The sequence below is a fragment of the Gorilla gorilla genome, chromosome 20, assembly GCF_029281585.2.
Source record: "Gorilla gorilla gorilla isolate KB3781 chromosome 20, NHGRI_mGorGor1-v2.1_pri, whole genome shotgun sequence".
Taxonomy (NCBI): domain Eukaryota; kingdom Metazoa; phylum Chordata; class Mammalia; order Primates; family Hominidae; genus Gorilla; species Gorilla gorilla.
In genome coordinates, this window is record NC_073244.2 from 69731222 (window position 1) to 69746398 (window position 15177).

The following is a 15177-nucleotide window of genomic DNA, read 5'->3' on the forward strand; positions in this document are numbered from 1 at the left end:
CACGCCACTCTCCTGCCTCAGCCTCCCGAACAGCTGGGACTACAGGCGCCTGCCACCATGCCCAGCTAATTTTTTTTTTTTTTGTATTTTTAGTAGAGACGGGGGTTTCACCGTGTTAGCCAGGATGGTCTCGATCTCCTGACCTCATGATCCGCCCACCTCGGCCTCCCAAAGTGCTGGAATTACAGACGTGAGCCACCACGCCTGGCGATATACTACAGTTTCTAATCCATTCACTTACTGAGGGACATTTTTGTTGCTTCCAAAGTATGCCAATTTTGGATAAAACTGCTATACACATACATGTACAGGTTTTTGTGTGGACATAAATTTTCCACTCATATGGATAAATTCTGAAAAATATGGTTACCGTATTGTATGGTAAAAGTGTGTTTAGTTTTGTAAGAAACCACCAAACTCCATTTCAAAGTGGCTGTACAACTTTGCATTCCCGTCAGCAATGAGAGCTCCTGTTGCTGTACATTTTCTCAACCATTTGCAGTTGTCAGTGTTACAGAGGTTGTTCATTCTAATAGATGTGTAGTGGTATCTCAGTGCTGTTTTAATTTTCACTTCCCTGATGACATATGATGGGGATTTTCTTTTCATACACTTATTTGCCATCTGTGTATCTTCTCTGGTGAGGTATCTAAACCTAAAGTCTTTGCCCATTTCGTTTTTTAATCAAGATGTTTCTTTTTTTTCTTTTTTTTCTTTTTTTTTTTGAGACAGAGTCTCACACTGTCACTAGGCTGGAGTGTCGTGGCATGATCTCGGCTTACTGCAACCTCCACCTCCTGGGTTCAAGCGATTCTCCTGCCTCAGCCTCCCAAGTAGCTGGGACTACAGGCATGCGCCACCACGCCCAGGTAATTTTTGTATTTTTTAGTAGAGACAGGGTTTCACCATGTTGGCCAGGATGGTCTTGATCTCTTGACCTTGTGATCTGCCTGCCTCAGCCTCCCAAAGTGCTGGGATTACAGGCATGAGCCACCAAGCCCGGCCCTGAAAAATTTACACAATTATACAAAACTTACTTAACCTATGCTTCATTACCTCATGAGGAGTACTGGGAAGTTTTGAGTACGTGCAATGGATGGAAACATTGACTTTGGACATAAAGAGTTGTGTCCTTTTTTTTTTTTTTTTTTTTTTGGAGTCTTGCTCTGTCACCCAGGCTGGAGTGCAGTGGTACGATCTCGACTCACTGCAACCTTCACTTCCCAGGTTCAAGTGATTCTGATTCTCCTGCCTCAGCCTCCCGAGTAACTGGGATTACAGGTGCCACCACCACGCCCGACTAATTTTGGAATTTTTAATGGAGACGGGGTTTCACCATGTTGGCCAGGCTAGTCTTGAACTCCTGACCTTAGGTGATTCGCCCACCTCGGCCTCCCAAGGTGGGAGCAGCAATCACACCTGCTGGGATTACAGGTGTGAGCCACCGTGCCCAGCCAGTTATGTCATTTTTCACTAGTTTCTCAGTTGATTACCTGAAAGTATGAATTTTTAAAGCACAATAGGATTCAGCAGTCTCAGGTAGGAAAAAGGTAACCTGGAAAGATCCCTGCATGTGAATGCACACACAGCTTTCAGGGATCTGAGGAAATTCAGCGTGTGTAGGATATAGAGGAGATACATGGTAGGAGGTGAAGCAATATGTAATGGTTGGTTCTGTAATATAGGCCCAGCCAAGAACTCTAACCTTTTTCCTAAAAACAATGACAAGCCCATTGTGAGATCTAACCAGATGTACAATAGTAGTCATTCCACTTATAAATTTTTGTAGTAAATGTGTAAACAAATACATTATATATTTGATAAAATCATTTCACAACTTTTAATTTTATTTTATTTTACTGGTATTAATTTGTCCTAAAGGATCATTTTTATTGTGAAATGTAAAATTTGATCTATCTAATATATATAAAATGTATATGTGTACATTTAACAATGTGCATTTATGTACCTTAAAATAATATAAGCTTTCTGGGCGACAGAGTGAGGCCCTGTTTAAAATAATGATAATAATTTGATATTTTATGCATTAAAAACTTTTGTCTGGGCATGGTGACTCATGCTTGTAATCTCAGCAGTTTGGGAGGCTGAGGCAAGAAGATTGCATGGCCCTAGGAGTTTGAGACTAGCCTGGGCCCTATAGGGAGACTCCATTCCTACAATAATGTTTTTTTTAACTAGCCGGGTGTGGTGGTGTGCTTGTAGTGCCAGCTACTCAAGAGGCTGAGGTGGGAGGATCACTTGAGCCCAGGAAGTGGAGGCTGCAATGAGCTATGATTGTTCCACTGTACTCCAGCCTGGACAACAGAGTGAGACCCTGTCTCAAAAAAAAATTAAATGTTTTGATTATACAAGGAAAATGAACATTCATGTATTAAAGCTTCATGTTTTATGAACAAAACTGACTTTGCAGGCAGGAGAGCGTTTTCTGGGGGCACCAGAAGCAGGGAACTTTCCTTGTCCATTGGCTTCAGGGCTGCCCACTATCCCTCCACTATCTTCCCATCATAGCCCTGTCTGGTGTCTTTTGTCCCTGACAAAACCTACAAAAAGTGACTTTAACACTTTAGGCTGCATGCATTTGAAGAGCAATAAGGTAACGTTTTTTCGCTTCCCACTACCAGTGGAGATCTGCTGGGGTGGGCTGCATGGAATCTGAAATGATGTCTAAATACTGAAGTGAACCTCTACACTAGAGACTGATATACAGCTGACCCTTAAACGACGCAGGGGTCAGGGATACCGACCCCCGCGGAATTGAAAATGCTTGTATTACTTTTGACTCCCCTAGACCTTAACTACTAATAGCCAACTGTTGCCCAGAAGCCTTATGAAGTTGCCCGGAAGCCTTATGAATTACATAAACTCCCAGTCGATTAACACATTTTGTATGATATATGCATGATATATGCATAATATATATGATATATGCATTTTGTATGATATATGCATTATATATATTTTAGTATAAGAACTATACTTATACTAAAACAGACCAGAGAAAGGGTATCAGGAAAATTGTAAGAGGCTCGTTGACATTTCACCCAATTAAAAAAAGGAAAATAAAAGAATACGGAAGGGAAAATACATTTACTAATCATTAAGTGGAAGTGGATCATCATAAAGGTCTTCATCCTTGTGTTCTTCATGCTGGGCAAGAGAATGAGGTCTTGCTGTCTCTGGGGCAAGAGGTCGGGGAGCTGGAAGAGGCAGGAAAAGGAGCACACTCGAAGTAACGTTTATAGGGAAAAAAAAACACCTACGTGTAAATGGACCCGCACAGCTCAAACCTGTGTTGTTCAAGTGTCAACCTACTTAAGACCTCAAACACCGAAGCCCCTCAGTCGCCCTGGAAGGCAGCAGACGCAGCTTCCTAGCGCTCCCAGCTGTCTGCACACAAGGCTCCCTCCGTCGCAGCCTTGGGGAGACTACATTACCCAGAAAGCCTTGCGTCGAGCGGCAGTACTTTGATCCAATGAAAATCCAAGACAGGGGCATTTCCGTGTGGGTGTACCCCCGCCCCCCCCCCAGGGCGGGACTTCTGGCGTCTTCGCAGCGGTCATTTTGGCTGCCTTCCCGGAGGTCCGTTCTGTCTGTCAGCCGCTTTGGTACGCTGCATCGGGATCGAAGTGACGGACCGTGAAGGCGCGAGAGTCAGGTCTGAGGGTCGGGGGCAGAGCCGCCCGCGAGGCCGGCTTGGGGATAGCGGTGCTCGGGTTCCCCCCGGGTCGCCCGCAGCTCCCGGTCCAGCTCCGCCCACAGACTCGGATGGCGACCGCACTGATGGACCCGGCTTCGGTGAGCGCTGCGATGTCCGGGCCTCCCCCGGCCGAGATTCTTAAGTCCCAAGTGAGGGGCACCAGCTCACGTCTCTGTAGCACAGAGTCGGGGACACTGAGGCTCGTGGGTGGGGCCCCTATTTCTGACATCCGACGTGGTGGGCAGGGGGACAAGGGACAAGACCGGCGCGTGCAGAGCTTGGACGGGCAACCGAGAAGGGGGCATTCAGGAACCTGGGCTCCACATTGTTACTGCAGGGAACAAAGTTTGAGAGAGATCTACCTTTATTCTTAGGGCCGTGGGAGCCATAGAGAGCTTGCGCAAACGAGAGACACCATCTGAGTTAAATTTGAAAAATCCTCTGCAGGCTGTTCAGTGGAAGAAAAGACTTTAGAGATGGATGAGGACGTTGAGGCAGAGGGAGGTTGAATATTTTTCCAAGGCCACACAACTGGTGAGAGGCAGCACTAAGGACCGAGGCGCACAGGTTAGACAGTCGACCCAAAGTTACGTGGCTCTGGGCCGGGGCAAGGGTACAGGGAAGGCCTGTGCCCATGGAGTACTGCCATGATCACATTCCTCTGAGGCCTGCGTCTTTCCACAGGTTCCCATAGCTACAGAGGTGCTTTTCAAACTTACAGAGGTAAGTGGAGGTATCTCAGCCCCTCACTGGTCTGGAATGTCCCTCCACCCTCCCCAGACAGATACTTTCTTTAGATTTGTGGTGTCATGGGACTCACCTACCATTCTCTCAGCGTTTGGTTTGGGAACCCTGGAGAATCCCTGAACTAAGGGTCCCGAGTCCAGGCCAATGTTTCCATTTGGAGCAGCCAATGGAAAGATGGGTGAAAATAGGAACAGGTAGGTACCAGCTTTTGGAACTCCTTGGAGGTGAGGCTGAGCTGGTTCAGGGAACTGCAGGTTTCCTTTATTTCTGTGAAGTTTGGCATCTATTGTGAGGAAGTTGGAGTTTGGGATCAGAGGAGGGAGATTTATCTAACCCAAGTGTTGACAGGATACAGAGTGGAAAACAGAATGAACACAGTGACTAATGGGAATGTGAAGAGACAGCAGGGATCAATGACACCAAGGTCTGGTGTCTCTTCTGACTTGGGGATCTTGGGAGGAGAATGTATGGGGACATGGATTTTGAGTCTTCCAAATTGAGACTGTTCATGGTTTCATCAATCCCTATTATGCTAGGGAAGTGTGACCTTTGAAGATGTGGCCGTGTACTTCTCCTGGGAGGAATGGGATCTCCTTGATGAGGCTCAGAAACACCTGTACTTCGATGTGATGCTGGAGAACTTTGCACTTACGTCCTCCCTGGGTAAGGCCCTCATACTCACCCTTGTGCCCTGGACTAGGCTCTCTGTTTCTCCTTTTCCTCAGGAGCAGCTCTGTCCTCATATCTGGACCATAGGCACTGCCTCCTTCCCCAGTTCCCTGGGTAGATGTTGTGGACTGAGTGCAGGCCTACTTCCCTTATCGTCCCAGCCCAAAAGCATCTTGGGAAAGGATTTGGGATCAGTAGTCTTACAGTAAGCCTAATAGATCCCACCTGACTTGCCTTCTCCCTGTCTGGTGACTTTCTAGATCTATGGCACCCAGTTTTCCCTCCCTTCGTGTACCTAACATTTATTTGTGCTAGACTGTGACATGAAATGTAGTCACTGACATTGCCACTATTTACACAGACTGTTCTTCAACCACCAACCTTTCCATTAACAGCAGAACACTCTAACGAATTGCGCCACAGAGACACTACACAGACTGTTCTTATAGAAACCTCCTTCAAGGTGTTTTTCTTTGTTTTTAATTGTAAAATATATATAACAAAATTTACCATTTTAATCATTTTGAAGTATATAGTTCAGCAGCATTTAGTACATTCACATTGTTGTGCAACCATCACCACCATCCTTCTATAGTACTTTTTCATCTTATAAAACTGAAACTTTGTACTCATTAAATAATAACTCTTCCCATCCCCTGGCAACCACCATTTTACTTTTGGTCTGTATGAATTTGTCTACTGTAAGTACCTCATATGAGTGGGATCACACAATATTTGTTCTTTTCTATCTGGCTTACTTCACTTAGTATAATATCTTCAAGGTTCATCCATGTTGTAATATATATCAGAATTGCTTCTTTTTAAGGCTGAATAATATTCTTTTGTATGTATTACAGTTTGTTTATCCATTCCTTCATCAGTGGACACAGGTTGTTTTCACCTTCTGGCTGTTGTGAATAATATTACTGTGAACATGGGTGTACAGATACGTATTTGTGTCCTTGCTTTCAATTCTTTTGGGTATTGGCCCAAAAGTAGAATTTCTGGATCATAAGGTAATTATTTTTAACTTTTAAGGAACCACTAAAATTGTTTTTCATAGCAGCTGCACCGTTGTACATTCCCACAAGCAGCTGACAAAGGTTCCAGTTTCTTCACACCCTCACCATCACTTGTTATTTTCTGATTTTTTTGATAAGTCATCCAAATTGGTGTGAGGTGATATCTCATTGTGGTTGTGATTTGCAGATTACTGATATTGAGCATCTATTCATGTGCTGATTGGCTATTTGTATATCTTCAAATGATATTGCTTATTCAAGTCCTTTGCCTATTTTTAAATTAGTTTTTATTAATTATAATTAGAAGTATTAAATATAATTTTTTATTGAGCTTTAAGAGTTATCTGTGTGTTCTAGATATTCCCTTATCAGATATGTGATTTGCAAATGTTTTCTCTTATTCTGTGGGTTACGTTTTTAGTGTGTTGATAGGATCCTTTGATGTACAAGTTTCTCATTTTGATGAATTCAGTTTTACTTTTTTACTTTTATTGTCTATGCTTTTTATATCATATCCAAGGAATCATTAACAAGTCCAATGTCATGAAGCTTTTTCCTTGCTTTAAGACTTCTATAGTTTTAGGACTTACATTCAGATCTTTGATCTGTTTTGAATTAATTTTTATATGTGGTGTCAGGTAAGGGACCAAGTTCATTCTTTCACATGTAAATATCCAGTTTTCCTAGCATCATGTGTTAAAAATTTGTCTTCTTTCTCCTGGTCAAAAATCATTTGGCCAGATATTTGAGGGTTTATTTCTGGGGTCTCTTCTAGTCCATTGATCTATATGTCTTTCTTTATGGGAGTACCACACTGTTTTAATTTCTATAGCCTTGCAGTAAGTTTTGAAATTACGAACTGTGAGTCTTCCAACTTTCATCCTTTTCAAGATTGTTTTAGCTATTCTGTGTCTCTCGATATTTCAAATGAATTTTAGGATGGATTTTTTTATTTCTGCAAAATAACGTCATTTGGATTTTGATGGGTATCACACTTTCTATAGATTACTTTGGCTAGTATAGACATCTTAATAATATTGAGCCCTCTAGTCCATGAGCAGGCATGTGATCTATTTTATTAATGTTTTATTTAATTCATTTTAGCAATATTTTGTAGTTTCTAGTGTACAAGGCTTTTACTTGTTTGGTTAAGTTAATCTTTAATGTTTTATTCTTTTTGATATAAGTGGAATTGTTTACTTTTCAAATCGTTCACCATTAGTGTATAGAAACGTAACTGATTTTTGCGTGTTGTATTTATATTCTCCTATTTGCTGAATTTCCTTATTAGTTGTAACAGTTTTTCAGTGGAATCTTTATGGTATTCCATGTATATCCTCTGTGAGCAGGGATAATTTTACTCCTCCTTTCCCATTTTGGTCCCTTTTCTTTCTTTTTCTTGCCTAATTGCTATGTTGAACAGAAGTGCTAAAAGTAGGCATCCTTATCTTGTCCTTAATCTTAGAGGAAAATCTTTCAGTCTTTCATTGTTGAGTATAATTTTAGCTGTAGGTTTTTTTTTTTTTGCATATGGATTTTATTATGTTTAGGTAATTTCCCTGTATTCCTGGTTTTCTGAGTGTTTTCCCCACGAAAAAGTATTGCATATTGTCTAATGCTTTCAGTGCATCAGCTGAGATGATTGTTTTAATTTTTTTAGAGATGGGGTCTTGCTATGTTACACAGGCTGGTCTTAAGCTCCTGGCCTCAAGCGATCCTCCTGCCTCAGCCTACCAAGTAGCTGGGATTACAGGTGTAAGCCACCACTTTGATCAGTTTTTGTTTGTTGAACCATCCTTGCATTCCAGGAATAAATTCTATCTGGTCGCAGTGCATAATCCTTTTAATATGCTGTTGAATTCAGTTTGCTAGTGTTTGATTGATGGTTTTTGCATTAATAATCATCAAGGATATTGGTCTGTAGTTTTATTTTCTTACACAATCTTTGTGTCATTTGGAATCAGGGTAATGCTGGCCATACAGAATGAGTTTAGATGTGTGTATGCTACAGTTTTTTGAGAGAATTTGAAAAGGATAAGTATTAGTTCTTAGTTAAATGGTTCGTAGAATTCATCTGTGAAGCCATCAAGTCAAGGGCTTTTCTTTAAGGTTTGTCTTTTTTTTTTTTTTTTTCTTGAGACAGAGTATTGCTCTGACACCCAGGCTAGAGTGCAGTGGTGTGATCTTGGCTCACTGCAACCTCCACTTCCTGGATTCAAGCAATTCTGCTTTGGCCTCCCGATTAGCTGGGGTTACAGGCATGTGCCACCACACCTGGTTAATTTTTGTATTTTTAGTAAAGACAGGGTTTCACCATGTTGGCCAGGCTGGTCTTGAACTCCTGACCTCAGGTGATCCACCCGCCTCAGCTTCCCAAAGTGCTGGAATTACAGGCATGAGCCACTGCACCTGGCCAGGTTTGTCAATTTTGATAACCTTTTCAAAGAAACACCTTTTGGTTTTGTTGATTTTTTTTATATTGTTTTTCTCTTCTCTATTTTATTTATCTAGACTTTAGTCTTTATTATTTTTTTCCTGCCAGCTTTGGTTTTAGTTTGTTCCTCTTTTTATAATCCCTTAAGTTGTAAAAATAGATCGTTGAGTTGAGATCTTTCTTCTTTTTAATGTTTATAGCTATACATTTCCCCTTTAGTACTGCTTTTACTGCATCTCCAATTTATTTCCCTTCTGATTTCTTCATGGCCCCATTGGTTTTTCAATATTGTATTAATTTCTACAGATTTGTAAATTTTTTAGTTTCCTTCTATTAAGATTTCCCAACCTCATCCCACTGTGGTTGGAGAAGATACTTTGTATGATGTGTGTCTAAATCAAATGAGGCTTAATTTATGGTCTGTCCTGGAGAATGTTTTAGGTACACATGAGGGGAATGTATATTCTGTTGTTGTTGGGTAGAATGCTCTTTATATATTTGTTAGAGCTAGTTGGTTGTTTAGGTCCTCTGTTTTCTCACTTCTCTCTGATTGTTCTGTCCACTGCTGAGAGTCAGGTATTGATGTCTCTAACTGTTATTGTAGAACTATCCATTTCTCCCTTCAGTTCTGTCCATTTTTGCCTCATGTGTTTTGATGGTCTATTATTAGGTGCATAAGTGTTTATAAGTGTTATATCTTCTTGCTCTACTGAACCTTTTATTAGTATATAATATCCTTTTATATCTCTTGTTACCCTTTTTGATTTAAAATCTCTATTGTATGATATTAATGTAGCCATTCTTACTCTTTTTTGCTTGCTATTTGCATGGAATATCTTTTTGTAGGCTGTCACTTTCACCTCATTTGTATCTTTGGATCTAAAGCAAATCTCTAGTAGACATCATAAAGTTGGATCATGGGTTGTTTTTATTTTAACCCATTCTGCCAATCTTTGTCTTTTGGCAGAGTTTAAGCTAAAAGTTGGGAGCGTTTAAGGCATTTACATTTAAGGTAATCACTGATAAGGAAGGGCAGACTTCTATCATTTTGCTCTTTGTTTTCCCCATGTCTTATAGCCTTATAGCTTTTTTGATCCTAATATCCTGCATTACTGCTTCTTTTGTGTTTGGCTCACTTTTTTTTTTTTTTTTTTTTTTTAGTGAAACTTCTTAATTCCTTGTCATTTCCTTTGTGTACTTTTTTTTTTTTTTTTTTTTTTTAATGGTGTCTCGCTCTTTCGCCCAGGCTGGAGTGCAGTGGGGCGATCTCGGCTCACTGCAACCTCTGCCTCCCATAATCAAGCGATTATCCTGCCTCAGCCCCCTGAGTAATCCCTCCTGGGATTACAAACGCACACCACCACACCCAGCTAATTTTTGTATTTTTAGTAGAGACAGGGTTTCACCATGTTGGCCATACTGGTCCCAAACTCCTGACCTCAGTTGATCCACCCGCCTCAGCCTCCCAAAGTGCTGAGATTACAGATGTGAGCCACCACGCCCAGTTCTTTGTATACTTCATGTAGCTCTTTTTTTAAAATAGTTACCATGGGGATTACATTTAACATCCTAAAGTTACAACACTCTAACTTGAATTTATACAAACTTAACTTCTTTAACTTTCCTTGTTCTTTTTTGTGCCGTGTTGTTCTGGGCCAGTGTTAGTTGCTCACATGTCCTGTCTTTCCCTTAGGACTTACATCATCCTGGTCTCATGTAGTTGCTCAACTAGGGCTAGGGGAAGTGCCGTCTGTTCTTCACAGGATGTTCATGACTCCAGCCTCAGCAAGATGGGATCAGAGAGGGCCTGGCCTACATGAATGGCACTTGGGAAAAGGCATGTCATCAGGTCTGTGTTTAAATTGCACCAGGAACCTGTCCTGTTTGACTTGTCTTGATGCCATTGCCAGAGACACTTCACTTTGACCTTCCCCTCTTCACTCTTAACAGTTTACAAACTTGTTATTTCTACTACTTGTCATTTTTATTTTGACTTCTAGCTAACGCACACATCTCTGGACTCCTTATCCTACCTGTTCTTTTCACTGTTCCCTCTGTAGTGTTCTTTAATATTATTTTGTCCTGAAGTGTGCATATCTCCCTTAGTAGTTCCTGAATGCCAGTTACTGTTCCAGTGAGATTTTCCTGGGCCTGGGCATACACTTCACAGCATCACTTGTCACCAGCAGATATGATCCCACTAAAAGCTATTATCAGAAGAATTAATTGTAGAACATGCCTCTTAGTCCTGGGCCATACCTTAGCCTTGTGCACTGTATCTGGGAGGGCCTACCCTATTCCGTAACCTTAGGGACAAGTAATGCACAACAGCTGCTTCCTCAACCTGACCCCCAACTCACTTTTCCTAAAAACAGGCCCATATACTGGTTCTTTGCTGTAACTGATGTGCATTTGCAATTGCATTGCCTCCTCCTAATAAAGGTAACATGTACTTCACCATGATCTCTTTACTTTTAGGTTGTTGGTGTGGAGTGGAACATGAGGAAACACCTTCTGAACAGAGAATTTCTGGAGAAAGAGTGCCACAGTTCAGGACTTCCAAAGAAGGTTCATCTTCCCAGAATGCCGACTCCTGTGAAATATGTTGCCTGGTCTTGAGAGATATTTTGCACTTGGCTGAACACCAAGGAACAAACTGCGGGCAGAAACTACACACATGTGGAAAACAATTCTACATCAGTGCAAATCTTCAACAGCACCAGAGGCAGCACATTACAGAGGCACCTTTCAGAAGTTATGTGGACACGGCCTCATTTACACAGAGCTGCATAGTCCATGTGTTGGAGAAACCCTTTACCTGCAGGGAGATCAGGAAAGACTTCCTGGCCAACATGAGGTTTCTCCATCAAGACGCCACTCAAACAGGGGAGAAGCCAAATAACAGTAACAAGTGTGCGGTGGCCTTTTACAGTGGAAAAAGTCATCACAACTGGGGAAAATGCAGTAAAGCCTTTAGCCACATAGACACACTTGTTCAGGACCAGAGAATCCTCACTAGAGAAGGACTTTTTGAGTGCAGTAAATGTGGGAAAGCATGTACGCGAAGATGTAACCTCATTCAGCACCAGAAAGTCCACAGTGAAGAAAGGCCTTATGAATGCAATGAATGTGGAAAATTCTTTACCTACTACTCCAGTTTCATTATACATCAGAGAGTTCATACTGGAGAAAGGCCTTATGAGTGCCCTGAATGTGGGAAATCCTTTAGTCAGATATACAGCCTCAATAGCCATAGGAAAGTTCACACTGGAGAAAGGCCTTATGAATGTGGGGAATGTGGGAAATCTTTTAGCCAAAGGTCCAACCTCATGCAGCATCACAGAGTTCACACTGGAGAAAGGCCTTATGAATGCAGCGAATGTGGGAAATCTTTTAGCCAAAACTTCAGCCTGATTTACCACCAGAGAGTTCACACTGGAGAAAGACCTCATGAGTGCAATGAATGTGGAAAATCCTTTAGCCGAAGCTCCAGCCTCATTCACCACCGGAGACTTCACACTGGAGAAAGACCCTATGAGTGCAGTAAATGTGGGAAGTCATTTAAGCAAAGCTCCAGCTTCAGTTCACATCGGAAAGTTCACACAGGGGAAAGGCCTTATGTGTGTGGGGAATGTGGGAAATCCTTTAGCCATAGCTCCAACCTTAAGAACCACCAGAGAGTTCACACTGGAGAAAGGCCTGTTGAGTGCAGTGAATGTAGCAAATCCTTTAGCTGTAAATCTAACCTCATTAAACACCTGAGAGTTCACACTGGAGAAAGGCCTTATGAGTGCAGTGAATGTGGGAAATCCTTTAGCCAAAGTTCTAGCCTCATTCAACACCGCAGAGTTCACACGGGAAAAAGGCCTTATCAGTGCGGTCAATGTGGGAAATCCTTTGGCTGCAAATCTGTCCTCATTCAACACCAGAGAGTTCACATTGGAGAAAAGCCTTAGCTGTACTGAGAATATGCAATTTCCTTTTAGTGTAATTATACTGAAGGAGTACACCTGTGAGAGAGACAAGTACCTGATTTGGAAGCCCCAACATCTAAGGATATACAGTGGGCGGATTCCCCTTAAGTTCCAGGTACGTGTTACACTTTCTAACGTGCCATTTAGAAAGTGTTAGACTTTCTCACGTGCCATTTAGAAAGTGTTAGACTTTCTCACCTGCCATTTATGGCTCTTGCCATTTATGTCACTGACAGTTTCTGAGGCAGAAGCCGTATCACGTCTACCACCTGTGAGGTCCACGCAGTGTGCATCATTTACCTCCTGAACCTGCTCAAGGAAGCAGACCTCTGCTTCTCCCCATTTGCTAGAAGAAATCATGAATAGTCTGAGTCTTCCTCTCTGACGAGTTAGGGCATGGACTTGACCCAGCTTTGTGCCAGAGAACCCAATATGAGTGTTGTTGGCAGCTTGCCAAGAAGGACTGTCTTTTTCAAGACATACTGGTTTCATGTGACACCTCCATGGATTTTTTCCAGCCTCTAAGTCACCAAGGGAACTGCTTGCTTTGTTTTTTACAATAATAAAAGCATTATTATTTAAGCTACCTTTATCTTGGCGTTTGATTCACTCTTTGAGGTGGTTCAAAAACAGAATCGGGCCCTGCCAGCTTTACAGAGTAAACACCTTTGGAGGGAGAGGGAGGTGTCATATGCCTCAGTGACAACAGTATAATGGAAAAATACAACTGTCTTTCCAGCTTTTGGCCTAATCTGAATTTGAATTATTGCCCAAGACCTTCTAGGAAATACTGCAGGATTTTATGGTCTTAATTCGTGGACTGGATGCCAGGATTTTTTGTGGGCTCAAAGGACACCCTGAGGAAGTGGGAAATTGTGACAAATTCCATTGCTTCTGGGAACAAGATGAATTTTGTTGTTATTCACAAGGGTTATTACATACTGCCCAGCACTGTTGAGGCAGTCTACCCCCGGTGCTGCCAAGGAGCCAAGTGCCCCAATACAATTTAGTAGGCTACTGTCACTGTAAAATGATGGGGGAACCATAATTGGTGTGGAAACACTGGGTTACTAGGGAGTGAAGGAGACTGCAGCAAACTAGATGGAATGTGCTCCTTGTAATATGTTCTAGTAATTGTGCAGGATCAGTGTGTACAGACATTGTTAGAATTTCCAGGCATGTGTATTTTTTGTAGCTGAGGTGACTGTCAAAAAATAATAAACAACCTAAAGGTTTTGTGTATTCCAATAGCCTTTCTGGGATGTGCACCTCAAGGACATTGCTGCATAGGCCAGGAAAACAAGCATAGAAAGAAGGGGCGGGGGATGTCCTTCCAGGAATGTGACTTTGTAACCTACCATCATCCTGTGTTTAAATGAATTCAAATCAGTTTCATTGATTACCAATATTTGCTGCCCACTGAGGCAAGGTGTCCCTCCAAGGTCATCAGGAAAGAGAGTTAATGTAGGGTTACCAAACCTAGTCAAAAACACATTATACCATCATTATAATTATTACAATGAACATATCAGTCACCTCGGATTTATCTCAGGCCTTTTTCTAAGCTCTCCCTCCCCTCTCTGGCCCTCAAGGCAACCATTGATTTATACCTTCATTTATAATAGGTTTGTTTGTATTTTCTATAATATATGATTTTATTAATAAAATGTCTTTTTTTCCAGTTTCATTCATGATGCATAATTTTTTGAGATTCTTCAATGGAGCTTATATGTGGTGGTCATTCTTTTTGTTGCTGAGTGGTATATTTTTTATGGATATACTATTTGTTATCTATTTGTTTATAAGCATTTAGGTTCTATCTAGTTTTGGCTATTACAAATAAAGCTGCTAGAAATGTACAATTCTTCATATGTGCATTTTTTTCACTTCTCTTGTGCAATGCCTGAGACACAGGATAAGTGAATGTTTAACTTATTAAGAAATGGCCAAAAATGGGCTGGGTGCGGTGGCTCACGCCTATACTCCCAGTACTTTGGGAGGCCGAGGCAGGCAGATCACGAGGTCAACAGATTGAAAGCATCTTGGCCAACATGGTGAAACCCCATCTGTACTAAAAATACAAAACTTAGCTGGGCGTGGTGGTGCGCGCCTGTAGTCCCAGCTGCTTGGGAGGCTGAGGCAGGAGAATCACTTGAACCCAGAAGGCGGAGGTTGCAGTGAGCCGAGGTGACACCACTGCACTCCAGCCTGGCAACAAAGTGAGACTATCTCAAAAAAAAAAAAAAAAAAAAAAAAAGAAAAGAGAAATGGCCAAATTGATCTAAAATGGCTGTTTGCTCTTGCTTACCTACTGGGAATGTGTGAGAATTCCAGCTGTTCCACATCCTTGCCAATACTTGGCATGGTCTATCTTTTAGAATGTACCCTTTTAATAAGTGTGCAGTAGTTTTAATTGCATTTCCCTAAGGATTCATGATGTTGAACATTTTTTCATGTGTTTATTTGCCAAATGTATATCTTCTTTTTTACACTTTTTTTTTTTTTCTTTTGAGACGGAGTCTTGCTCTGTCGCCCAGGCTGGAGTGCAGTGGCGTGATCTCGGCTCACTGCAAGCTCCGCCTCCCAGGTTCACACCATTCTCCTGCCTCAGCC

The 15177-nt window shown here is 41.7% G+C and overlaps 1 protein-coding gene across 9 annotated transcripts; it reads left to right on the forward strand.

The window, feature by feature from the left end:
* The first annotated feature begins 722 nt into the window (after positions 1–722).
* Positions 723–13150, forward strand: ZNF211 (zinc finger protein 211). Of its 9 annotated transcripts, none has more exons than XM_063701704.1 (5): positions 723–869; positions 4403–4441; positions 5002–5128; positions 10284–10439; positions 11069–13150. In XM_063701704.1, exons 1-5 carry the CDS (start codon positions 768–770, stop codon positions 12544–12546), a joined length of 1902 nt encoding a protein of 633 aa, XP_063557774.1. In that variant the 5' UTR covers positions 723–767; the 3' UTR covers positions 12547–13150. The 9 variants fall into 9 exon arrangements, with proteins under 9 accessions (XP_063557774.1, XP_055226767.1, XP_063557775.1 ...); XM_019016647.4 differs by lacking the exon at positions 723–869 and adding an exon at positions 1886–3816; XM_019016646.3 differs by lacking the exon at positions 723–869 and adding an exon at positions 3825–4285.
* The last annotated feature ends 2027 nt before the right edge of the window (positions 13151–15177 follow it).

What these genes read in the sequence shown, in the direction of transcription:
- ZNF211 (XM_063701704.1), top strand. Translation starts at nt 768, where the DNA reads ATGATCTCGGCTTACTGCAACCTCCACCTCCTGGGTTCAAGCGATTCT. An exon ending in GCATGCGCCACCACGCCCAG is followed by an intron (nt 870 to 4,402) that starts GTAATTTTTGTA and finishes GTCTTTCCACAG; the next exon opens with GTTCCCATAGCTACAGAGGT. An exon ending in TGCACTTACGTCCTCCCTGG is followed by an intron (nt 5,129 to 10,283) that starts GTAAGGCCCTCA and finishes TCTTTCCCTTAG; the next exon opens with GACTTACATCATCCTGGTCT.